The sequence below is a fragment of the Rhodnius prolixus genome, unplaced genomic scaffold (assembly GCF_049639745.1).
Source record: "Rhodnius prolixus isolate KJV_2025 unplaced genomic scaffold, Rpr scaffold_2, whole genome shotgun sequence".
NCBI lineage: Eukaryota > Metazoa > Arthropoda > Insecta > Hemiptera > Reduviidae > Rhodnius > Rhodnius prolixus.
The window spans coordinates 17062348-17089253 of NW_027411592.1; the positions used below are offsets into that span (position 1 = coordinate 17062348).

The following is a 26906-nucleotide window of genomic DNA, read 5'->3' on the forward strand; positions in this document are numbered from 1 at the left end:
TTTGTAATGATTTTCAAATCCTGTTTACTAGAAAAAAAAAAGTTTTTAGTTTTACCTAAATCTTCTAAATTATTCAACATGAATTCAATCCAGACAAGGAAATATTTGTTGCAATTCAAGGCATCATTTTGAGTAAATGAATTAAAAATAATTAAGCTCCTTATTGTAAGTAAAACTTACTGGATTATTCACAATCCATTATCTTTTAAGTGATTATTAAATGTGCCATTAATCGGATATTGAGGAATAGTATGTGATTGATGATGTGAATTTTTATTTCAGTGATCCTATATCGTACACGTGACTGAAGGTTAGTCGTTCTGGCTTTTCATGTTTATTTTCTAAACTAAAATTGAAGTTTCCTTTGATGTTGCACAATCCTTAAAGTAATTATCGCGCTTTGACACTTTTTATTTCCAAGGCAACCTCAATAAAAGTGGAAACAAAATCACGATCGAGTAATTAATAAAAATATCACGAGAAAAGCAAAAAAAAACAAACAAATTACTCTATTACGGATTATGCATTCATTATTTTAAAATCTCGGTTTGGCGCTTTCTACACATTGAATATTGAATTCTCTTTTGAACGCTGACTTATTTTCAAATGCTTGCATAGTACTTCATATAAAAAAATAATCTAAATTAATTTTTATGTCGTATTTACTAAATAGCACTTAATATTTTTTGGGATGGCAGTAAAATTTAAGTAATGCCTGTTATATTAAGTTTTCTTCTAACTACCGTTGAGGGGCGAGGTCGGAAAGAAGGATAGCTAACTTACTTTACTATTCCCTCTATCAGACATTAGCAGCACCTAAATTGTTCAAATTTTCGATAGTAGAACAATAAATCTTTTCAATTTCTTCTGTCAATTATGCCAATAATTACATGCTGCTCTAATGTCCAATGCATTGTAGGTGACTTATTTTAGGTCAACTTTGTGACAGCTGTTGGTCGCCTACTTGGGTTCGGAATAAAAAACTACTCACCCAAATGTCTTTGGGGTTTATAAACCTTAGTTTATGCAGCACTGTTTCTACATTTTAATTTTCTTTTCTGATTATTCTGAAGATTGCAAATTCTTGCCAGATATGTAGCAAGTGCATCTGGTTTGTACCTACTTGGATTTGACTAGACAGACTTCCCAAGAAACCTCATCAATAATCCATATAGGTCGCCCTGAACCTGATTTTGGCCATAAGTTTTATCCACCACTCTAAATACCAACTACTTGCAAATCAAGGACATTCTTTCCAGATGATAGCTATTGAACTGATTTAAACGAAAGTCAGTTCGGGTAAAAATATTTATAATTTTTAACATTAACAAACAAATCGCCTATTTTTTCAGGCGGATCTAACTTATCTAGGCATCGTGGACGGGTGCGGATGCTCATACTTTACTATAAACAATTTTTTCTAACAAATAAAAAGTAGTCACATGCGTGATTCGAACTGGAGATCTCCCATTTACCAAGCCACGCTCTTGACAACTACAAACAAACCTATTTTAAGTAGAGGTATTTCATGGATTTTAAAGCAGCGAGAGAGACTTATCACTCGTTTAAATCAAGTTTTGGCGAATTTTTTTCTCCAAAATCTAACGTGATAGTAATCATGCTCACCTTTTAGATGAAGAAAGGAAAATTATTATTAATTATTTATGTTTGTAGGATCTCACTCACAGATGGCAACAGAAGGTGAAAAACAATTTCTAAATGAATCATTCGACATTTTCACACTTCTAGAAGACAATGAAAATGAATTTGATTATTTATGGATTACTAAAAGTGATAGTTTAATTGATTTCATTAAAGTCTGTAATAATTATTGGTCAAAATATGAAGAAAAAAATGTAAACAAGGACACACCAACAAATGGGGAAAAAATAGTACCAGCAAAAAGAAAAACTGGGCTTGGGCTTTTTCGATTCTTGAAAAAGGTTAGTAGCCTTCAGTTTTTAAAAATACCGTTCAAAGTTAGTACATGTCACCTAGCTGTACCAAATTTCCTTTAGGAATCACTTGTGTTACTTCTAGCATCTTAATGTAGGTAAAAAATGAGGACAAAAGAAATACACACAGAAATGTACGGTGGAAAAGTTTTATCAATAAAATTATGTTTACTTGTATCAAATCTTTCATCTATAACTCAGACGTTGAAACGTTCACTAACTAATGTGGTTTCAGAATAAAATGTAAATGTAGATTTAATTTAACTTGCAGTAATATTAGCAAAATTTTAGTTGTTAAGATTCATTATGAATCAAGAACAATAGTAATTAAGAGCAAACTAAGGATACTGGTACTCTTGCAAACATCTTGTATGTATACATGTAAATTTAACGTTAAATAAATTTTTTTATTATTATTATGAATCCTCTATCTGAACGTTAATCACTGCCCGAAAAAAGAAATAGGGGAATAATTTAATTTTTTTTACTAAATATTTTTCTTTACATCAAATAAATCTATTATTAAGTTATTGGTCTAGATAGATTCTGTTTTTAGTAATCATCAATAATAACTAATGGCTAACTTTGATCGAAGTATAAAAACAAATCAAAGAAGTTACTCTTACTGTTGTTTCTAAACTAATATCTAAACCGGCGAGAAGTAACGCTGTGCGGGTGACTTGAAGGTGTATTATTAAGAGGAATATGGACTTGAATTTGACATATAGGTTTGTTGTTTGATTTAATGGAAGTTTGTTGTTAATTCAAATAGTTTATAATAAAAATTATTTTCATTAGGGAAAAGTGGAAGTAGGGAGTGTTCAATTTGTTAAGCCAGCAATAATTATATATAAAAAAAACCTACAGTGTTGCCATCAAGTCTGTGCTCATAGGTCTTCTATTTGGAGGTAGGTTATGTGGCAAAAGGTTACACTGCCTACTAATCCGTAGAAATGAAACTGTGAAATTCCATAGTTGATTACAGAATGTTGATAATTACATTTGAGTTTTAATTAGAAGACAAACTTGGTTCTAAAATATTTTTGTGTTAATATATTCAGTGATGTATAAAATGGAATTTTTCAAGTGCTTGCATTCTCCTTCTCTGTACATGCTATTGAGGAATTGTTGGGTATTCATTTTTTTTGTATCATATTATCCATATATTTTCAGACAGAAACATTGTAATCTTTTTGCTGTTTGTAGGAAAGGTACAATCCCAACGATTTTGAGAGACTCGGTGAGAACTGCTTGTTCATAGTACGTCTAATTATGATTAACTTTTATGGTTTTTTTATGTTGTTTATGAAATAATTCAGTTCCAAAAATAGTATGTGCAGCTCGATTGTCATTTTTTTCGTTTCTTACAGATATTTTTGTGTTCGAAAGTTGGTTTGTACACTTCGCCATTTATCATGTACTGCCTATATCGGCGTGGTTATTTGTGCCTTGATGGAATGATGACCCTTACTAAATTTTCCGTAAGTTTAGGAGTCATTCTAGGCACGTCTTACTGTCTTCGGAGCTACGGGCGATGTACAAATCCTCGTTACAAAGAATTCTTAACAAAACTAGATGAAGTTAAAAAACTGCCTTCCGAACGTACTTTGGTAAGTACGTTCAATCCTAGTGTTGTTCATATCAATCTGCACTCTCAGTATTGCTCTAACTTTTCGCTTTTTTATTTTTATTTTTTATTTTGGCCTTTTCGTTAAAAATAGTCAGTTGCAAAACTACAAATTTTCAAATTAATAATTTTTGAGCTTTTGAATATCATCACTAATTAATGCGAGGATATATTTAGTAATCAAAAAGTAAGTACACTTTAAATTATTTATAAATAAATTTTTTGTTAAAACTTCGCTTATATTACTGTAATCATAACACTTAGATTACAGGCTTTATTAGTTTAATGTTGTTTTCTAATATTAAAATTTTGGGTCACCTACTAAAGCTGGATTCATGAGGTCACATTCCTCTTGACTTTTCAGTTTCATATCCAAACTACTTTTTTCGAAAGATATCAGCATTTTATTTTGTGTTATTTTTATCATTTCCATGCAGTCAGTTGGGACATTGGCTAATGTTATGTACGAGCAGCTGTTTAATGTGGATTGTTCTAATTTTAAAGTTGCTGATCCCTCACTTACCTTGGTTTGCAATTGTGTATTTTTTTTTTTATATATATATATAATTTAAGATAATATTGAAAAATATAGTTTTGTTTTTGTTTATGTATTTTATCCTCTTACTCTAAAGACTGTTTATAAGGCCACAATGTTTATGAGTAAGTGGAGTAATATATTATTATTTTTTCTCTTGTTTCAGAAAAATATAAAGAATTATGATTTTGAGTTTGAATCTTGGCCAGTAGAATATGAATACAGTCACTCACTTGCGTAAGTATAGTTCTTTTAATATATATATTTATTGTATTATCTGCTAAAAGTTGGTTGGTATAGGTTGTTTGTTACCTTTGTAAGTTTTTATTTATTTATTTTTTTAATATCTTGTGCTTCGATCACCTTTAGTTATGTTAGTAATTTTTCTACAAATTTTTATTAATTTTTGTTGTTGATATGGGGATGGGTATGAGAGAAATGATTTTAGGAGTTGGTTTATCCAAAGCTAGTTTTGACTTTTACGTCTTCCTTTTCTATATTCTTTGAATGAAAGATAATGATATCAAATATTTCCTAAGTGCATCAGAATTTATACCAAAAAGTGCGGCATCGTGGTGTTTCCAAAGAAGACAAAAATTACCCAAACACTTTGATACCAGTACGGATTTAAGGTTTGCTCTACCATATTGAGGGCTGAACAGCAGATCAAACAGACACAAGGAGAGTGTATTCGCTAGCTTCAAGATCTAAGTTGAAGACATTCTCGAGACCGCTCCTTTAGTATTATGAAATCACATGAACTCCTGTGCGAGATTTGTGGAATTTAAATCAGGAAATTGGAACTTCGCAGAAAGGAGAATGAAGCATATTTGAGAAGCTGTCAGAACAGCACTTGAGATCGTACATTTAACTAGAATTACATTAAAAAAGGTAAATGCAAGAAGAGAGGAGAAAGATGTGATTTGCACTTTTTCCCGTAGGATCTCTTTCCAAGCTAAATCGATATTGGCAATGCGTAATTTTTTTTTTTGTAAATTATTGCACTAAATGTAATTAAGGTTCTTAGTTCTGAAACTTTACCATCAGCGTTTAAAAACTAATCTTATTATTAACGTTTTAGAGTTCCGAGAAGACAGAATGGAGCAAGTTGGAGATCCACAATTGCATCTCTCATAAGAAGCCCATGTTCTGTTATTGGCTATGTGGTCTTGCATACATTTGGAATCCGTATGCTTTACCCTGGATCAACTTCCATCCTTAATTATATCCTTTGTCAGTGGAGAGTTATAATTAATTTTGAGAATTCTGTTTATTGCTAGCAGTAATTATAATTACTTTGTTCCTTGTAGTCAACGTTTTAATGGATGGTAGAAAAACTCTCATTGAGAATATGAATGGAACACGTTACAAGTTGAAAACAAAGGATGGTAACTACATTGATACAATGTTTGTTGACAGAAGACCTAGACCCGAAAGGGTTAATCAAACGTAAGTTAAATTGCATGATTATATGTATGTTTAAAGTTTTATTTTTAAAATTTTAAATATTTTTATTTTATTTTAAATGAAGTACTGCAAAAGGGAACACATTGGTAATCTGTTCAGAGGGCAATGCGGGATTCTATGAAAATGGCATCATGCCAACTGCAATTCATGCAGATTTTTCAGTGTTAGGATGGAATCATCCCGGTTTTGGGTGTTCCACAGTAAGTATTACAAAATTGTCATATTTGTAACATGAAGTATGTGTACTTATAGATTTAAAGAGGTTACAGAAAAATTGTAAACTTTCTCATGGTCAGTTACTTTTTTTGCTTAAATGCTATTGACCTTTTTTAGTTAGTTTATTTTATGCAGGGCAAATAAATTAAAAGCAAAATGAAAACAATAATCAAACCAATAGCCATTACATTTAAGCTTATAATAATTACAAAATCTTTGCAATTGAATGTCGATAATGTTGCTATCAGTTTTGAATGTCACAGCATTGTTTGTCACTCCGAGTTTGCTTAAAAAAAAAAATCTTTCAAGAACTTTGAACATAGTTATCCAAAAAAATAATTTAAATTGTAGGGAATGCCGTATATTGATCAAGAGCAAAATGCAATGGAAACAGTTATGCAATTCGCAATCCACAAATTGGGATTCCAACCAAATCAAATAATATTATATGGTTGGAGTATTGGTGGATATTCAACAACCTGGGCAGCTAAACACTATAACGATATCAAAGCTGTTGTAAGTAATTTTTGTAAGTACTTTAATAATTTTAGACATCTCTACTAATAATAATAAGACGCTTTCCGGAAGTAGGTCTTTACTGAAAAATCTTAGGTTTCTATTTCAGTAAAGAAGTGGTGTACAATGTAATAGTCAAAAAAGAACATTGGCCAAAAAAGCTCATACCATTTTCATACTATTATGATTTTTTCTTGAGTTATTAGTGTTAATTTTCTCAACTGGGAGCATTTCTTTGCCCAAAGGAATTTTATTTTTTGAGATTTTAAATACGAAAATAATTATCATTAAATTAAATGTTGAAACCACCTACAAACACTCCAATCCAAAATTCTTCGCTGTATCACTAATGCTCCATTTTACGTTTCTAACCAAACCATTCACAAAGACCTCAATGTTCCTTTTGTACGCGACCTCATCATATCTCGGTACAACATAACTCTCTCTCCACTACAATCCGTTAATCCAAGAACTTTCTTCCCACTCCATTCCTGGGAATCCCAATAGAAGACAGACTCCAGTGGCCAGGAGATCTACTGATGGAGTAAAATTGATGTATAATTTTTCCTTTGTAAATATCTCTCTCCTTTCTCATTCAGTCACTATTCTCACTCAGCTCTATTTCCTTGCTAATTACTCGCATCTCGCTCAGCTCAAGTTCTTCACTTTTCCCCTATAACATTCACATTCTATCTCCTTCATATTTCTCATTCCTCACAGCTTGACAATATCTCTGAGGGATGTCAGTGGACAACTGCTCCTCTCTTGTGCTCATCTATTTCCTTCATCATATTTACTAGATGCTAATTTTGCAGTTGTAAATTTTTCAATATATAAATTTAAAAAAAAAAGATTTCGTGTGATGATGTAACCTAGTTTTTTTTTGTTTTTTTTATCATCGGAAAGTGCTTAGTGAGATTTATATTTAGAAGATATGTAGGTAAGTGAGTACTTCGTTTTTGAAGTGATAGCCAAATTCTTGGTCTGTTAAGAGTCATTGTCAATGTCGATGCTGTTAGAATGAATTAGTTTTCAAGATTATAAGCCATTTCCTTCATAGCTTACTGCAGAATTCCATGTTACAACGGTAGTAACCGGAAATTAATAATTATGCAATCGTTTTGATTCTTTCCAGAGGCAAGAACCACTTGAGCTCATCATCTCTGAGAAACATCTTAATCTGTACATTATGCAATAGCCAAGATCTTCTTTTATTTATCTTACTAGTACTCTGTTAATGTTAGTTTTGTCTAGGGAATTCGTAGTTCTGGTCCAAGTTTTTGAGAATTCTATTCTTTTCGTGAATCTGTAGTCGTGTCTATAGATTTGGTCTTGTTTTTTAAGTAGATTAAACTGTGTTAACAGACAGGGTAAATATGACCAGTGAAATGCTGAAGTCTTATGTTGTTTCAGGTGTTAGATGCTACTTTTGATGACGTACTTCCGTTGGCATTAAGACAGATGCCAGATGTTCTCGAACCACTTGTCAAATTAACTATCAGATGTTATGCAGATCTTAACGTCGCTGCAAACTTAGCTGAATACCAAGGTGCGGTAAAAATGATCAGAAGAACTCAAGATGAAGTCATTGCTACTGAGTAAGAATTTTTAATATCATTTCATAATGATGAAACATACCGATTGTTAAAAATACTTTAAATAAATTCGGAAGATTTGATTTTGTTGTAACTGATGAAGTTAGTGTTCATTTCATTCAAAATAATTTTCGGATTGGCAGAAGTTCTTGTAGGCAACGTTTCTGTCTTTTTAAAGTTTATTCGTTTTTTAAGAAAAGAATTTCCGAAATTACCATGAAATGTGATGTTAATGATCTTGAAGATAAAATTCGATACTTGGCCCTTATTTGTATTTCCTTGTGAACTTAACATACTCCATTCTGTGATTCCTCATGTAATTTACTTTTTAACAATTGCTCCGAATAATAGGACGAGTAGTGGATAAAGTAGAGGAGAAAACCTGTCGATAGGGAGCCTCTCTTGCTGAGAATGTTAAGTTTGAGACTTAATTATTGTTCTGTTCACAATAGAAAAGGAATCGTTTGAAAATCAAATTTGAATTTTTACAGAGAAAATACTCTTTTGTAATCTTCTTTGGTTAGGTTTTGTCGAGATTTTCTTTATAAATACCTATAACATATTCTAACCTCCCTAGTTTTTTAGTTGGATTCAGGCATTCTTACTTTTGCGAGCGGTATCCACAAAGCATACATTTTAAGGCAATTCTTCCGTGCAAAGAAGTATCTTTGTACTTCTACTTTGATTTATAGAATTTATATTCCTAAATTCTCTTCCTAAATCACAAAGTAGAACTTTATTTGATTTTGATGGTAGGCAGATTCCAATATAGTCTTAAATTTTTATTTTTCAGTCCAGGGGACCTAGCATCTAATAGAGGGAACATGCTCTTAGCAAAACTGCTGAGAAGAAGGTATCCCTCTGTAGTAACTGCAACAACTGAACATGTACTCTGTGATTGGCTTCTTACTACAGCAGCAGAACAAGGTGTGTGTTCTAGTTTCTAGTTTAGCGGTAGTAAGGTGTAACTTCAAGTTAAGTAAGTGATCATATATTCCGTGGAATCGTTTAATTCATGTATATTTAAGGAATCAAATGAACCAAAAAAAAAAAAGGAAATAAAATTTGAGCAATACTTATTCACTTTGAAGGCATCTATTGCATGTATACATTTCTTTATAATTATTACTAAATTATAACGCACTTAAATCCAGACCACAAATGGTCTTTTCTTCCTCTTGCTGTTGTTTGAGTTTCGCTTATTGAGGTGGCAAGGTTTTAGCTCTAACACTCCACAATAGGAAATGAGAACTTTGACTACTTGTGATTTGCTTGGTCAGCATAATTAAAAAAAGGATCAAACTGAGAAAAATGCAGGCAGAATAAAACAGGGATAGGTTAAAGTGTCAAAAATCAAGTGCTGGTGCCACTATTGAATCTCAATTGTTAAATTTTTGAAACTTATTAAAAATGCTATGATGATTTTCTGTTTTTCTTTCTATTACTTCTGATAAGGGTTAGTTTTGCGATCGTTTCAAAACTTCAAAATGGGTATTTCACAGGAAATACAAGTTGTGAGATCTCCTTTTCGCAAACAAAAAAAGTTTTATAGTCTGTTGTTTTTTGACCGAAATTTATCAAACCTTGAGTGCGATTTTGACTGAAGCGATGTTTCAATTTTTGTACGATTTGTTCGAAAAATGGCCTTCATAATTTTCATTTAACTTCGATTATCGTTTGTCCCTCTCATAAATACCGATCGATTACCTTAATTGGAAACATTTTTTCCGGAAAAATTAGTATTTTGAGAGCTTTTAAGGTAATAAACTGCCACATGCCCCTTTAAAAGTTTACTTCAGAACTGAATGCAGAACAACGTCTGTATGTCAAGTTGTGTTGCTAGATTACCAAATTGGAGAAAATTTAACTGGTACAGCGACTTTTACAGAATAGTTTTTGGATTCTTACATTTTTTCGAAAATGGTTCTAAAAATGTTATTTAATAAATTTGGCCATACTACTTGTTTATGCAATAATCAATTTTATTTGATACAGTTTTTTGGGATGAATATTGTGTGTGGTTTTTTTTGGCGAAAGATGTAACTAAGAAAAACTTTCTTCCAAATCGATGTGATAGTGGTGTAGGTAGGTAGGTAACCGTCAGTTTACTTAGTAACTCGGGTAATTTTTGACTAACAGAGAAAGTAAGAGATAAACAGAATTGTAATATTAGGAGAGTATAAGAGAGTCGTTAGAATGATGACGCCATTTTTAAAGCTTATGTATACATTATATAAGAGTACATAGATTAAACTACGTATAATAAGCAACATACAAATTAAGTAATATAAAATTCGTATCATTTTTTGGGAAAAATTCCTTTTCTTTTTGTGTACTGGAAATTATATAAGTTACGCTATGCTCTGAAATGCGAAAACCTCAAAAATTTAGAATAACGTAACTGACAATGTATCAAGTAAACATGATAGTTACGGAAAGAGAAATTCTGACAATAATTGTTAAAGAAAGATGTTTCATTTCAAAAAGAAGGTTAGAGACAACGGAATAAATAAGGAGAAAATGAAAGTTCTGAAACAAGATCAAGATAAACGAGATATACAAAAAGAGAATACCCATTTAAATAATCATTTAAAAAAAAGAACGAATTTTGTATTACCCAGAAAATTAGGATTAGAGCCAGAGGAGCTAAAAGAAGTAGAAGAATGTAGATGAAAGGAATTTTGGATGAGTTATAGAAAGATTGAATTGGGAGCGAAGAATGACTAAAGAGTATTTAGAGGAGAACAAAGGCCCTGCGTGTCCTGAGAGTCGAGAAAGAGGTTGAAGAATTTTATCTTGTATTTACGAATTCCCAATAGATTTCAAGCATTAATTTTAAGTTTTAAGTGATCGAATGAGATTATTCTAGTTATATTACCGCCAATGCACTAATTTGTATGGCTTTATTTCTGAAAGAGATATAACACGTATTCAATTAAATAAAATTAAAACGCTCCTCAGCAAATTTCTGAACTATTTATTTTACAATGTTAGCTGTGTTTGGTTTGCTTAACACTTTTTTTGAGGGCTAACAAGGTTGGCTGAGCATTAATTCAAATGATATAAATAAATTACAATACTATTAATAAATAAAAAAATAATCGATATTACCTGAGCAATCGCAACTTAAATTCTTCCAAAATTTCAAAGGATTTTTACTTTTTGTTTAATCGACGGGTTTCTTTTTTAATGGTATGTTACGTTGTACCACAAATGTTAAATTTTTCAAAATTTTGGGTATTTCTTAAACAAGTATTTGATTTTCTGTTAAAAGTATAACCAGGTAAACATTTGAAAATTCTTATTGAAAGGCATTCGTCGATCTGTACACTTGTTACAAATGATGACATCGCTATATTCAATTTGTATGCATTGATTGATGTACCGCCTATTGCTGAATCTTCAATCACCTGTATATGACAATATTAAGTTAAAATGTAAAATTAACCTGAAATAACGCTAATGGAAGGGGGATGTATTTATTTTGAAGTTTTAGCTTCACTGGGGTTATCCCTGACAATTCCAATTATCACAAATTTATTTATTTACATTCTGCACAGGCAGCTGTTGCACATGAGTCAATCATGTTGAATATGATTCAACTGTTTGATGAGTTATTGCGTATTCCTCGACTAAATCTTTGTTCAACAAAAACACTAACGCGCCATCTGTTCATTAGGTATCTCATAGAACCTGGAGGTTTCAATTTATAGTAATAAATGGTTCCGTGATGCCTCTTATGGACGTGGGTATGGAAAAAAAAGGAAATACAACAAGTAGATTTTTAATTTTGCTTTTCAATTTTTGTGGATGCCTAAATCAAAATTCTTTAAATTTGATAACCAATAGCGAAACACAATGATTGATTTGATAATTTTATGAAAATTTTAATGAATCACAGATTTCATGTTCAGTTAGGTAGAAGATAATATCGAAAAATGAATGTTGTTTGAGATTCCTTAACTTATTCTCTTGTCTTTGATTTCTATTCGGAGAGGAATCATTTTGTACCAGATGTTTAATGTTTTAAATCCACTTTCAGGCAGTTGAAAATAAAATGATAGGTAATTATAAATCTAAAATTTCATTTTTACCTTCAGTAAACATTTAATTGATGAAGGTTGTCGAGTCACACATTGATAAAAGTGACATGATGATCCAGGATACTGTCTAGTAGAAAGAATTGAATCTAAACAGGGATTAGCACCAGAAAATTCTGGTGGAAGATCGTCGAATGCTGAAAATAAGAGAATTGTAATTCAATTTATCTACTCTTACATGAATAAAAAAGACAGTAATGATTACAAAAATTTAAATTTTGAAGAATAGTTTAGATCTGCAACGAGACTAATTGAGCAATCTATGAGTATTTGTTTCATTGTACATAAAAATTTGTAAGCCTGGCTCCTTTACTTGTCTTAACAAAAAAAAAGTTATTTTTTATCTTCTGTGTTCATCTCATAGATTTTTTAAAAAGTATTTTAACTCGCTTAGTAGTAGGTGGTAATTTGCAAAATAGGTGGTAATTCGAAGATGCCAATTTTAGGCTGTAGGGGTAAGCTCGAAATTCAAATCGTCCATTACTGGGAGTGAATTTTTTACCTAATTCGGCCGGCTTTGTGATTTCTTTTTGAACTTTTTTTTTATTCTGTTTAAATTGGGATTTTTTCCAAATAACATGGAGGGTGCATGCGTTCTATTGAGAACAGTTTAGGCCGCCTAGAATCAACTCAAAATGAATCTAGTCCAATGTCCTTATTTTTTCATCTTTGTTGTTACACAAATTATTTTATTAATTTATTATTTCTTTTTTACGTTTAAATGTTTATTTTATATGATCCTCTACATTCTATTTTTTAAATTTTGTAGTAGTCGGGCATGGATTGTATTTGAGTCGGGCATGGATTGTATTTGTGGCGACGGTTCTTGCTTAATAACTATGAAGTAATGTATACTGTACCCACCTTTTACTTGTTGTGAACTATTCCGTTGGAATTGAGTAATTTTATTAATTATTTTTGGTATCATATTTAATATACGAGAAACTAGCGGCACCAATGATATTGAATAGTTCGATACATGTTGCACAGTCACACTTCGAGTTGTATCAATGTTACTTGTTTTCTCTAGGAGAGAAAAAAAAAAAATGTATATTATGTCTAACATTACAAAACATATGCATATATATCAACATTTTGTTGCTAAAATTATATGAATCTTACCATTGTACAATTTTTCCTGGTTACCATCTATTTGTGTGTAAGCAAAAGAAAATCTTGACTACTTGTGCACGATTTCAAATCTAAAAGAAAATCGAGGGAGCATATTTCAAGAGAATTTCAAAAAAATGAAAGGCCGTTTATACCAAAAATTTGATTTTCGCGTTCCCAGTGGCTAAATTAAAATTTTAATGTTTTGTTTTTGAGTTTTAAGGTGTATATTTACATACATGGTTAATACATGAATTTTGTAAAATACGGTAGAGAGCCTCAAAATAGTTGTTTCGAGATAAAAACTTATAATAGAAAATCTGTCTGATTTCAAATTACTTCCTTTTTTGGGGGGAAGAAGTAATTAAAAATGTTTTTATTATCAAATAGGAGCAAATAAATTTTCTAAAGATCAATAATTTTTGCCCAAAAAACGCAATTTCGGTGACAACTGATTTTTCTCTCACTATCTGTTCATGTTTATTCTTGCTTATTTTTTTGATAATACTTTCATATTGACTTATGATCTTGTATTGTCTCGCATCCTTATATCCTCAATAAGATAGAAATGTATCTTGCCTAATGGTAGATCTCGGAAAAGCGTTCTCACTAACTTGCAGTCCAATAGTATCCAGGAACACTGGGAGTATCTACAGATTTCAGTATTTTTCCTACTAGGAATTTTTTAATTTTATCCTAATATATTATTTACCATAAATTTTCAATGAAGAATTTCTTTGCTCTTGTGATTAATGTCGAAAAGGGACAATCGATTTATGTCAGAATTTTTCGATATAATTGGTATTGCATTTTAAAAGAGTTTACACTTTAATTAAAGAAGGAATCGATTAAAAGTTAAAAATTTTTAATTGAAATTCAATTTATGTATGCGTGTTTACTCTTAGATGTTGAATCTATATGTAGATATAATCATAAATTGGATTAGATCCTTGAGGTCGCGGTGGCCATAGACTGAATGGCCCACCCCTACGGAAAGACTATAATTGAAATATGAAGAAGTTAATGCTTTTTATTAAGACTTAAAGAAGAGACCATTCTCTAAATTTTCACAGTTCCATGGAATTATCATACGGACCTTATACTAATGTAATAATAATTAGTTTTAAAAGTAAAATTAAAATTGTTTTATAAATACCTGTGCTTGTTGGTGTAGTTGTTAGAGGATGGTTTATTATAAATCTTGGATATGCACTTATTTGTGGACTGTTATATAGCCAAATTACTAAAATTAATGACAATTTAAATTTATATTTAGCCATATCTACTGATATTCTGTTTTTATCGCACCAAATAGAGATTTTTGAGTAAAGTGAATGGTAAGTACTAAATAAAAAGAGTGAGTCTAAATATTATTAGCAATACTAGACTACTAGATCAGGTTATTATGAATTGGGGAGCTCCAGAGGGGCCAACTTGGTTTAGCTCCCTATAATATTAGATGTGCTGATCATTATTTGAGCTGTGTTGCTCTGATTGTTTGACCTTATTTCATCAATATATCCTATTTACTCCCCTCTTCGCTACAATCAATTATTATTGTGTCAGTTACAACTCCACACGAACACGACACTTACAACAGACACAATAACATTTTAAATAACATGTTAGGAGACGTAGAATGTCAGAATTTTGGATTATTTGGTTTCTTTATTCTGTTTAGGTGGGTATATTTTTGTTATTTGGTCAATTACACAATCAAATAGTTGCAAACAATGAAGTATGAAGTTGTCTTTGTTCAATATCGGAGGTTTGGTGTGTAGGTTCAACTTTATTTTAAAATAACTCGGAGTGCTGGATAACACCTTTGATACCATCAAAGATGTCTCTGTTGAGAACCTAAATAGGAGTTTGTGTGGTTGTTTCAAACTAGATTAATTAGCTATATAATTTAACTTTCAACTTAAAATCAGCTTAATGGCCATCCGTTCAATATTTAATTTTTGTGATCAGTCGCGGTTATAGTGTCAGAAAGAAAGAATTAACTCTTGCTTTATTTTTTTTTATTTACAGCCAGTTTGATAGAGGAATTTAATGTTAATAGAGAAGAATGTAGGAGAATTTTAGCAGAATATAGAGAACAATATGGCAGTAAATACCCTTACAGTTCATTGGGCGAACATCTCTCCAACGAACAGAAGATTCGATTAGTACTTTATTTAGTAAGTATAGTCGTAATAAGTACCATTCTTTTGTATATAAAAAAAAAAAATGTTAAAAATATTTTTTAGCGAAAAGTGAAATTTAATAGTTTACTAATTTGTGCATACAGCGGTGCACCCACTTTTTTTTTGGGGGGGGGAGGTTCGTTTTGAGATTATAATGCACTACTTTTTCATTTAAAAACTATTTTTCACTTACGATGCAACTCAATTACTTTTAAAATTATATTGTTCTAAGAATGTATTTAAAAATGATTTGGACAACATGACATATTTAAGATGTAAAATAAAATAGTAATATTAGTAATTATCTTAAACTTATGACTGCGAGATAGAAGAAAGGTAGAATTTGGGAGGTCCATACCAGTAAGTGTAGGAAAACTGGCCAGTCTTGCAGGCCATTTGAAGGTGCTGCTGAAATAATAAAGGACCAGTTAATTACATTATCATACTTATCGCATTCGTCTAGACCAGTGGTTCTCAACCTTTCTAATGCCGTGACCCCGCAACAGTTCCTCACGTTGCAGTGACCCCAAACCAAAAAATAATTTTGGTGGCTACTTCATAACTGTAATTTTGCTACAGTTATGATTCGGAATGTAAATACCTGATATGCATTATGTATTCTCATTGCTACAAATCAATCATAACTTAAACATAACAAAAACCATATTTAATTATATATTGAGAAATATTTATTACTAATTCCAATAAATAACATTTCATTATGGCATAACATGGGTTTAAATATAACAACAGTAATATAACAGTAAACAACAGTGCAATATTTTGCAACAGTATGCTGCCAATTCAGTGTGATGGTTGTGGTTGTCTTTGCAAGGGCACAGCGAAGATCATTTTCCACAACAAGTCTACTTCGGTATTTAGACTTGATTACCAGCAAGCTGGAAAACCATGTTTCGCAAAGATATGTTGTTGGAAAGGGAAGAAGATGGCGCAGCACAGTCTTAGACAGAATAGGATATAACTGTAAACATTTAATCCAGAATTTTTTCAGTGGCATCGTAGAGAAATCTGTTCTCGCTCCTTCATTGTTAATTAATTCAATGAACTCTTCTTGCGCTGTCTCCGGAACATCTTCAACTTTCACCGTGAATGGACTCCTGGCAAGTGCAAATGGGTGTCAGGTAGATTAGGAAAGTAATGAAATTTCGTCTGCAAGCATGTGCAAATGTTCTTTTACTGAAGTCATGTTCCTCAAAGAAGGCAGATAATGTAGAAAACATGTAAATTTTATTTTTATCCCATTTATTTTTCCAAAGCTGAAGTTTCATATTGATCTATTTTTTTCGGACAAATCGAGGCACGTTGCATTTGGTCCTTGCAGTGATAAATTTAAGTCATACAAGATGACAAAGATGTCCACAAAGAAAACTATTTTCTGCAGCTCAGTTTTATCGCTAAAAAGTGCTTCGAATTGCAAAATTGTATTTTCCGATGGCGACCCCTGTGTTTTGGTCGTTCGACTCCCGCCGGGGTCGCGACCCACAGGTTGAGAACCGTTGGTCTAGACTGACTACCAAGTACTACAAAGTTAATTCAAGGCAATGTGAGACTGTCTAAAAGGCTATTCTGATGAGTATTTAGTCGTGTTGTTGTGGGGGCGTGCAGGCATTTTGGTCAGATTGCTTGATGGGAATCTTAATCCGGGAAGGTTCTCATGGTATCCAAAAAGACCCTGAAGCTGGAGTTATGGTAAATCAAAATGCCGCAGTAGTACAACACAATGCATGAACGCACAAGATGTCGTAGCAATGGTGGGTGTAAATCTTAAGCCTAAGGCAAGCGCCACAGTTCAATTTAGCTACTCGCGTAAATTTACTGAGGCTTTCCTCCAAACAGTTGTGGGAGTCAATACTTCTTGATAGACAGTAGCAACTGAGTAATAAATCCATCGTTTCGTCTGCCATCAGATAGCTTATAATGAAGTGCTTCTATCGCATTTTAGAGTGTGGAATTATAAAAGAGAAAAACCTCTTGTCTTCAAGTGACAGAAAGAACTGGAGATATGCTTCAACAAATGCTCTGACTTGCGGGAGGGCATAACTGATTGGGACCAATCTCTCCGAAATCTAATCTAAACTTAGATCCAATTTTAAACCCAGAGAATTATGTTAAGAATGCAGAAATTTTCAACTTAATTTCAGGTGTCAGAGAGTTAAGCCATTTACGTGAGAGCTAATTCCTTAAATAATATAAACTTTTTTTTAATGGTTTAAGACGCGTCAACATCTGTGAGGTTATAGGCGCCCGGAGCTTTTTTCAGAGTACTGATATAGACTACACTGTCCATCGCCGGACAGTGAGCTGTCGCAAAGAAGCTCCTAAGAAGAAAAAAATCTATGGGTCTGCAGCTGGACTCGAACCCGTGATTTCCGCGTGGGAATCCAGTACGCTAACTGCATAGCTAATCCTCCCTTACATAGGTTTTCGGGATAAAGGGGTTTCCCCTCTCTCCCCTCCTAAAAGCGCCTATATGTGTAGATATGAATTCGAATGAGAAATGGAGAATAGATTGATAAGCTCTTGGGGCAGGGGTCGGCAACCTATTTCAAGTAGAGAGCCATTTCTCCTTAAATAATTTTAATAAATCTTACCAAGAGCCGCAAGGATGATAGTGTAAACAAACTCTGTAGATCGTTTGTATTCATAAATTATTATTTTATGATATTCAATAACATTTCAATGTTTTATATATTTATTTTCACATATTGTAAAGTAAATAAACGAATAAATAATAACTAAACCTGTATTGGAATGAAAATGACGGCAGTCCTATATATTACGTACTGTATTTTATAATATAATTCTATTCAATTTCAAACCTATCACATTTAAAATTCTTTTTTAGAAAATATCTTTACTTCAATAAATGAAATTTTCATTTGTTTCAATAAAATTGAAATATACAATTTATTTTGTACAGGCTGAAGAGCCACAAAATTTGGATAAAAGAGCCGCATGCGGCTCGCGAGCCGCGGGTTGCCGACCCCTGTCTTGGGGTGAAGCACATCCCATCCTCCTCAAACTGCCCAAAAACACATTTTCCTAATAAAATAATTACAGTGAGAGTTATATTTAGAGTTATGCGAGTTATATACATTTAACTGTCTTCTATGTCAATTATGTTCTGTATAGGCATTTTTTTTTTCATGCTTCTAATATTTATTTATTTTGTTATAAACAGGCTGAACATTATATGATGGATTATGCGGCTAATCATGTCACGCCATTACCTTCAAGAATATTTATTAGTGTAACTGAAGATCTTTAGTAGAAAGAGAAATCACAATGATACTTTTTACAGCAGCACCATATCTTGAAAAATGTATCTTTATCTTGTTCAATATCTTTATCAGGTGGATGTCCAGTTAAATAAAATCTTTAGCATAAATTTGAAAACCGTAAATCTTTTTGCACACTAATTCTTTGATTTCTTTTTAAGTTCTTTATTTTTCGTATTTTGTTATTTTCAATAAGTTTTCTCGCAACAAATAAATTGTTCTTTGAAGTCTTATTTTGTGTTTTGAAATGAGTAGAATAGGAAAATTTATACATTCAAAATGCAAAATGTGATTTAATTTCTCATTTCTTATAAACCCGGCATTATTGGTTTCATTTCATTCATGTAGTGTGTATCGCATATTGTTAAGAAGGTATTCCCCAAAAATCAGGACCCCAAAGCAAAGCATTGGGTAAGAAACGGAAGTTGGGCACTCTTACTGTATTTATTGCTGCCTGTAAAGTCCTTACACCACCTGCGGACGTTTCGACAAGCTGATCCTGACTTCCCATTTAACTATTGGCATTGAATTTCTTGATGGTTAACCTCTTGAGTTTGAAACGAAGAACTCCATCTCAGCTGGCTGGTGGTAGCAACAAACGAAAGTACCATTACATAGGGCTTTCAAACTGAACTCTGAGAGTTCTAGCGGACTTGCGATGAATTGTTTGAGAGTAGGTGTACAACAAGTGATGCAGGAAGAGAAACAGTAAAAGTTTTCCTGCAGTTCCAGCCCTTTGAAAACCTGATTTTTGTGAGATGTACTCGAATTTTAATTATGGTCTCTTTCCATGTAAAGCTAAGTAAGGAAATGCACGAAATTTTATTTTGATAATTTTCTGACTTTTATTGAATGATACTTTTATATGGCTTTAAATCCGATTTTTTTTTCGTCCACTTTGTTAAGGATTACATTGTATTCAGATTTTATATTTGAATTTGCGTTTCAAAATGCTCTCAACTATGTTAACAAATATAATTCACTACTTGAAAAATAAATGAGTAACACTAAAAAAAAAGCTTTTTAAAAAAAGGTGAATCCAAGGTTACAAAATAAAATAAAAAGTGAGAAACTCTAAGAAATGGTGATTCTGATGAATTACATGCTGATATATTAACTCCTGTTACCACGGTAGTCGAGAGGTTAGAGGCGAGACCTGCGAAGCTAATATGTATTGTGGTACTGGGTTCGATTCCCGGTCTTAGGCCTTGGATTTTATTTAATGGTTAATAAAAGAAATTTACAGTAAAGTATGTTTGCTAGTCGCCTCCGTCCACGACACCTAATTGGTAGTTGGACGTTAAGCCCCGCCTGAAAAAAATAGGCGATTACTTTACTTTACTTTTACTTTATTAACTCCTGTTAGTCAATATTTTGTATTTTCCCTTTATTTGGATATGAAAGTAAACTTTTTATTCTTGTCGCAATAATTACTGTTCTTTTGATATATGTAATTACAGCAAATCTTTGTACTATCCTTGTAAATGAAAGAATAGTAATTATAATGCGAATAATTAGTATAAGTTATTTTTAACTAACCATAATTGTGAAGAATATTTGCTTTTATTTTTTCTGTATTACAGGTGGCCCAGCTTAAGTGGATCAGTAACTTTTCTCCAAATTTGTATTCAGTAGAAGGAAACATTAAAATGATGCCTTTATTGTTATTATCATTATTTTGTCTAAATATGTTTTGTTTTGGAGTTATGGGGATTTTATTTAATACCTTAACTGCAAATAACAATTACTTCATTTGAAAAGGTAGTATTTTACTCAGTATAAAATGATCCCTCTCTCCGCAACCAACTTTTAGTGCTTTCTAGACCAGAAGCCGCCAAACTTTTTAGATCATCGACCGCTAAAATTTTTTTCTAATCCTCTTATCTACTGCCTCTATAACAAAATGTTGATAAAATCAAATTTTTACATTAATCAATGAGAAAGGATGTGCTTGATGACGCTTGGCAAGATTAGCCAATATTTGGTCCGAAATTGGTTAGTTTCAGTCTTAAATCTCGGAGCTCCACATGTAATTTATTTCTCTGCTTTCTTAAAATAGAATTAGGTAACATGACTGAAGCAATTCCAAACGAAAATCGCGTTGCTGTCAATAAATTTGCGATTGAATAGCAATTGGTATACATCAACCCCCTAATTATATCGATCCCCTGGAATCGACATCAACCACTTTGATGTTCCCTGCTTTAATAGCACTTATTCAAATTTAATTAATGACAATTGTATTTTTTTCCTAGTTCGATCCAGCTCAGTTGTCTGCTCGTAGATTGATTATCTCTTCCTAGGAGCCTCTTACAGCTTGCTGTTCGTGATGGGCAGTTTTGTCTTTAAGGAATGGTACATTTTACGAACGTCGACAGTGTATTAAGATTAAATTTTTTTTTAAGCCGGCTAACTTTAAAGATAATTATATATTTGATTATGAAACATTGTGCTTTGATCTCTCTGAGTAGATGCAAAAACATGGCCTTATGTGAAAAATATTTCATGAAAAGTAATTGCCCATTTTTCTCGTACATTATTAATACCAAATTAGTGTTCCGGACAGTTTTATGTGGATGTTTTCTTTCAATTTATTATGTTGATTTAACCAAGAAAAAAAAGAAATCATATCCCCTCCATATTAATTGCTATTTTGTATTTATTGTTTCTTCGTCTTGATTCAGGAACCTCTTATACTACATCAATGAGGTGATGGTAGTTGGTAGTTTTCTCCAAGCTTCATTTCCTTCGCCCTCTACCCTCTTCTACTCTAATTCATATTCTTTTTCTTCTTTTTTTTTTGTGAACATTTGTGTAAAAATCTTTTCTACGTCTTCCCCTAATGTCGCTGACCCTGCTTCCTCGTTTCGTAGCACGTTTTTGCCACTCACCTACAACTATCTTTATCAGAGTTTGCCAGGTTCAAATCATAATTCTAATTCATATTTAGATTTTATATAATACTAATTTTTACTACAAAAAGTAGAATAAGTAGTGATAGTTCTTTTTGTGTTTTGTAATAAGATAATGAAAAGTTCTGATTCGTCAAACTTGGGCCACATCACAATGGTGCATTGAGGTAAAGGTTATTATACTCGTACATTGCATTAGAAACTGCATTACTTAGATTTAATTATTTTCATTAACAGAAAAATGCAGTTTTATGGCGAAAACTGTCAAATAAGTTAAAGTTATTTATGTAACTCTACCTTGGCTGAGGGTCAGTCACATTAATTAAAGGCTTCTTTTTTTTCTTATTAATTATTTTTAGTTAAGAATAAATGAAATATAATTTTTAAAACTATTTTTTTCGGCACTTCAAAACTTTCGTTAAGTACTTTTAGTTATTTGTGAAATAAAGAAAACTTAATGTTAATTTCTAGAGAAAAGAAACTGTGGTAGTAATTCAAGCGGTAAGAATTATTCATAATGGCTTGATAATGTGAATGTAAATTTTTACAAAAAAAGACAAATTATTTAAGTTTCAATGGGAAAATTTAAAGCAATTATAAAAAATTATGGCGCTTATACATCATTTACCAAAAAAATATTCCCCGCCTCACAGGTTTGATTGTAAAAACTATATTGTTCTACTTATAGTAACTATAGACTGATTATTTAATTGTAAAAATGAGTTATATTTTTTCATAAAATAAACTTTATTAAATTTAACTTAAAATAAATATTTTCAGCTATTATTTACATTTTTATTACTTAAATATTCATCATTATAGTTAGTTTTTATTTTCCAAAAATAATTGAGTCTTTTTTTTATTTAATTCTTAGAATAATATTACAATTTATGGTTTATTTACTACTTTAAAGAAATAAATACGAGATGTGAATTTTGTCTTAATTTACTTATTAAAAAATTCTTTTACCTGACTTTATTTGGATTGCAATTTTTAGTGTTTAAAGGGTAAAATTTATACATTTATTAGAATGTAAAGGGTAATTTGGTCTAAACACATTACTGTGATTGCTATCGGAAATACGGTCTGATGTTGCCTCGACTTCTGTTGTTGTTTTAGCCACTTGGCCTATTATAAAATATATGTCCAGCATATTATTTTCTCTAAAGGTCTGAGCTAACAACCACCACCAGAAACGTTGGTTTCCAACGGATTGCGCATGTGTGGTGTACATTTAACAATTTTTTTTTTTTAACTTTTGTATTATACAGATTTAGCTTAGTTCAAATGGTTTATCCCTCTGTGAATGTGTGTTTGCATGGGCATGAGTGTGTATGATCATTGCTACAAGTAAGTGGCTCTCTATAGAAGTGTGAGAATTTGGAAGAGTCAGCGGTTGGCCTACACAGAGAAGTCAGATATTCTAGAACATTCTAGAGTATGATTAGAGGCTTTCTTTGCAGGATAATGAATTTCATGACAATAGCTGCGTGGCTTGGGGCGCAGACTGAGGTATGCCAGTTTCAAATCCCGGAATCGGATTTTTTATTCTGCACATTAGTTTTGAATGTGAATTATTTGTCCTAGTCGCCTAAGTCGAATATACTTGATTGGTAATTACACCCACGCACCACCTGAAATATAGGCTTCATAAATATATTTTACTTACTCTCAGGCTTATACATGTAAATGTAATTTTTATTAAAGTTATTTTTTGTATATCTGTTACAAGATTAAAAAAAAGTAGTGCAAACTAATCAAATTACTGAGATTTCACTAGTTACAGATCCTCGTGAGTCCAAAAAAGTGTGTTTAGAAAAAGATCTGTGCGCGCATATATGCAAAATATCTGAAAAACAAAAATTGCAGGAAACTGAAACTTTCTATTTCGATTTGGTTTCCGCAGGTTACCCGGCTGAAACTTACCCTTCAAAATCCCGTTTTCCCACTTTCTTGAGCTTTTCTGAAAAACGGCTCCAAGGATCTTCCTATAAACTTTATAAGCACTGTACTGCACTATATAACATATAGCTTTGTAGTATTCATGTTGGCGTTCTACAATGTTTATTGGGGAACATTTTTCTAGGAAAGTTCCATTAAGTGCACTTCTAAAGAAGAGTGGTGAGTGGAATCAGCTCTGAAATACCGCTGCTTATAATTAGCTGCCCTGGGTGTTTATCATATAATATAGGAAACATGTGCCTAGCTTGAAGAAAATTGCTCCACCGAAAGTACTAATTTATTTATTTTTTGCTTTATGCTCTTAGTCTTAGCATTATTATGGTGCAGCTATGGTGTGCTAACATTATATAGTGGCTTACTGTTGTTATTGTTTTATTTTATTTTTTTTTTTTTTTTTTTTTTTTTTTTGGCGCATCAACAGCTGAGGTCATTAGCGCCCGGAGCTTTTTCCAGTGCACTGCCGGCCTCCGGACAGTGTTCTCTCGTTACAGACAACACTGTCCATCACCGGACAGTGAGCTGTAAGAAGCTCCTAGGAAGAGAAAATCTAAGGGTCAGCTGCTGGATTCGAACCCGGGACCTCCGCGTGGGAGTCCAGTATGCTAACCTCATAGCTAATCCCTTCCCTCTTTGTTTTATTATTATTTTTAATTTGTTTTTATTGTTAGTATTGTATAATTTGTATCGGATTTATAGAAAAGATTTATAACAAGATACTATAGACAGCCAACACTAGCAGAGATAAGCTGCACCCAATAACAACATACTGTCACTGATTGGCATATCGTTCTGCTTGTGGCTCATTCTATTTTATTTTTTTTTTTTAAAGTTATTTATTCAAAGAATGTTGAATTACATATCGAGTACAGTCTCCCAACTGCGTAGAACTCATAATTTTTACTGAGACGAAGTGGAGATTGCGGTAGTTTGTGGAACGTAATCAAAACCATGTTCGGCACTGTCAAGGATGCAGCCAAAAAGACCACAGGATGTGATAAGATTGCAGTGAGATGTGGCCTGGCCTTAGAGCGCCGCACATGTATTATGCAAACCGCACGTAGGACATTTACACACAAGACCTGACACACACGAAATGAGAAACACTTGTTTCTAAATCTTACTCTCACAACCATGTTATTTTACTTTTCTTGTGTAAGTGGGTTCTCTATTTTAACTTAATAGGATACAGTAAACAGAATTTGTGATTGACGGAGCAGGGTTGATTTACGATTTTACTCTTAAAAATTAAACTTTCAATCTAACATAGTTAATGTTTTGTGGCAAAATGTAGTGAAGTATCTTGATCATAAGAAATTTTATTTATTGGATCGAATGAATCACGAACAATGTAAACAATGATTATTAAGTACTTTTAATTTAATTACAATCATTTTAGAAGATTGAGAAACCATCTCTGGTTTCTGATCGTGGAATTATCTGGCTCTGTTAAAGTACCTCCAGTTTTTACCTTTACATTTTATAGTTATTTTTTTCCAAAATTGATCAATGCGTTATGACTTTTTATTTACGACTTCTTTCTTTACCTTCAGGTTCCTGTTACAAGGTATACAATTCAAGAGGGAGAGTTTAATATTACGATAAAATGTACTGTAAATTATTTTGTTGTGATAATTATCAACGTAACATACAGCTTTGAATCTTTTTTAATATATAATTATAAGAAATAATTTCAGTCAATGCGTACCGCATGTTAACAATAAATGAAGGAATAATACAAGTAACGGAATATTTAATGTTGAGAATGTGGTAAGTGCTGCATATCTTTAAATTTATTTGTCGTGTTTTATTGAGTCCCTGGCCGATTTAGGACTTTCATTCCTCATTAGAGGTAGATTAGTCAACTTGGTGTAAAGATTTCGACTTCACTTCCGTTACTGTTTCGCATTTGTTGACTATACTAGAAACCAGAGATATTTATAATAAACATGCATGCTATGACAGATAAATGCAAAGATATTTATTTAATGACTACCCATGATCCTATGTTTAAAATTAATTTTTAATATTGGAATAGTGATTTAAAGTTTTAAGTTTATTCAATTTTTACCCTTTACTTTTTTTTATGTTTGTGTATGTATAGCAAAGACTGATTTCTTATCTCACTGAAATTGTGAGAATAAAATTGAAATTACCTAAAAAAAAAATTACATCTTATCTTTCTTTAAGAAAACTTGGTGGGAAATTCACATTTCCCAAAAAGAAAGGTTTCCTTTGCCAGCATTTACACATACTTAAGATGGTGCAATCACCAGAAATCGCTCCCCGGATCGTTCTAATTTAAGACTATTCAGGAATCAAGAACAATAAATAGGCAAATAGGCAAGCACAATACCATTTAGGGAATGGGCAAGAAAAGTAGATACCGTTAGTAGTTGTGGGTTATTGATATTTTTTTACTTTCATAAACTGTAAAAACGGAATTGTGGGAATGATTGCAAAATGGCAGCCAGGTATGCTGGAATGTGGTTGGTGCGCCGCCAGAGTATTTGTTAAGAATGGAGAGAGAGGACGGGTGAAAGTGGTCGGGTAATATCAACAAAAGAGACTGTTGTCAACCCTGTTTGCGCGCTACCCTATCCTTTCTTTACTAGACACACATACAAAAACGCATACACTGAAACCGTATACAAATATTACACCTACACACAACACATATATACAACAAAACAACAAAAATAAGTGAGCCATATGAAAGTAGAGTTGCGTGTAGAGCAGTAATAGTGGCAGCGCGCTTAAGTGTAGAAGCAAATAACAATTTGTGTTGACCGTACCGCTCCATTGTCTGTTATTGGATGCGACGGTATTACCAACTGTCGACTCCCACGGAGAGTCTTCAACTGTGCGTCTTGCCCGGCCATTGTCTCTCCTGCTTGTACAAGTCTTGCCGCTCCATCCATGTAAGTCTTATCTTCATCTCTATACTGAAGGTACAGAAATGTTTTCTTCCCCCCTCATAGTAAATTCACTGAAATCACATTGAACAATCGGCTTAGAATTAACATAGTATCAATTAAATCACAATCCGTTTCCGTTTGGTGTAAGAAAATGAAAAAAAAGGAAGCATGTCAATTCATTTTGTTTTCCTGACTTTTCCGCGCATTGATGATAACTGTGTTTTATTATTTATTTTCTTTCTTTCTTTTACAGTAGTTATCTTGCCAAAAGCACCTGTGTCTGAAATTATTATCAGTACTAAGTGTGGAAGTTCTTCAGTTTTCAGTTTTATCACTAGAGATGCTGTTTTAGAGAAAGTACCATGTTACACTTCTAGTTCTAAAAGAGAGAAAATAAAAACAAGCATTCCTCACTTAGGGATGGTAAAATTATTTCCCTCTGAAACGCTCTATATTTATGGACAATCACTGAAAATAGACTCAGGACCTGCCATAACATTGGTGATTACAT

At 32.2% G+C, this 26906-nt stretch overlaps 2 protein-coding genes and 1 long non-coding RNA gene across 7 annotated transcripts in view; 1 reads left to right on the forward strand and 2 right to left on the reverse strand.

Moving 5' to 3' along the window:
- LOC141449154 (phosphatidylserine lipase ABHD16A) lies at positions 1 to 22451 on the forward strand. 5 transcript variants are annotated; one of them, XR_012455367.1, is made up of 14 exons: positions 1 to 165; positions 1675 to 1943; positions 3162 to 3215; positions 3326 to 3565; positions 4284 to 4354; positions 5199 to 5350; positions 5428 to 5566; positions 5649 to 5784; positions 6152 to 6316; positions 7730 to 7914; positions 8705 to 8838; positions 15153 to 15301; positions 18510 to 18681; positions 20190 to 22451. XR_012455367.1 is itself a non-coding variant. In XM_074118291.1 (14 exons), exons 3-14 carry the CDS (start codon positions 1689 to 1691, stop codon positions 18594 to 18596), a joined length of 1767 nt encoding a protein of 588 aa, XP_073974392.1. In that variant the 5' UTR covers positions 1 to 165; positions 283 to 310; positions 1675 to 1688; the 3' UTR covers positions 18597 to 18724. The 5 variants fall into 5 exon arrangements, 4 of the variants coding, with proteins under 4 accessions (XP_073974392.1, XP_073974391.1, XP_073974395.1 ...); XM_074118291.1 differs by lacking the exon at positions 20190 to 22451 and adding an exon at positions 283 to 310 and having other exon boundaries at positions 18510 to 18724; XM_074118290.1 differs by lacking the exon at positions 20190 to 22451 and having other exon boundaries at positions 18510 to 18724.
- On the reverse strand, positions 10869 to 14782 carry LOC141449162 (uncharacterized). Its single transcript, XM_074118310.1, has 4 exons — positions 14278 to 14782; positions 12876 to 13037; positions 12006 to 12148; positions 10869 to 11321 (listed from the first exon to the last, which is right to left on the reverse strand). Exons 1-4 carry the CDS (start codon positions 14399 to 14401, stop codon positions 11109 to 11111), a joined length of 642 nt encoding a protein of 213 aa, XP_073974411.1. The 5' UTR covers positions 14402 to 14782; the 3' UTR covers positions 10869 to 11108.
- The window catches only part of LOC141449169 (uncharacterized), a 33256-nt gene continuing 27736 nt past the window's right edge, over positions 21387 to 26906 (reverse strand). The window contains exon 9 of the long non-coding RNA XR_012455371.1: positions 21387 to 26466. This is a non-coding gene — a long non-coding RNA (uncharacterized lncRNA). The remainder of the gene's footprint in view (positions 26467 to 26906) is intronic.

Bases quoted from the DNA above. Each gene is read 5' to 3' on its own strand.
- LOC141449154 (XM_074118291.1), top strand. From the start codon at position 1,689: ATGGCAACAGAAGGTGAAAAACAATTTCTAAATGAATCATTCGACATT. The intron at 5,567-5,648 runs GTAAGTTAAATT...TTTTAAATGAAG, and splicing joins CCCGAAAGGGTTAATCAAAC to TACTGCAAAAGGGAACACAT. The intron at 7,915-8,704 runs GTAAGAATTTTT...TTTATTTTTCAG, and splicing joins GATGAAGTCATTGCTACTGA to TCCAGGGGACCTAGCATCTA.
- LOC141449162 (XM_074118310.1), bottom strand. From the start codon at position 14,401: ATGGCTAAATATAAATTTAAATTGTCATTAATTTTAGTAATTTGGCTA. The intron at 12,149-12,875 runs GTGGGTACAGTA...TCTTATTTTCAG, and splicing joins TAGTTCACAACAAGTAAAAG to CATTCGACGATCTTCCACCA. The intron at 11,322-12,005 runs GTAAAAATGAAA...TGTCATATACAG, and splicing joins CAATTAAATGTTTACTGAAG to GTGATTGAAGATTCAGCAAT.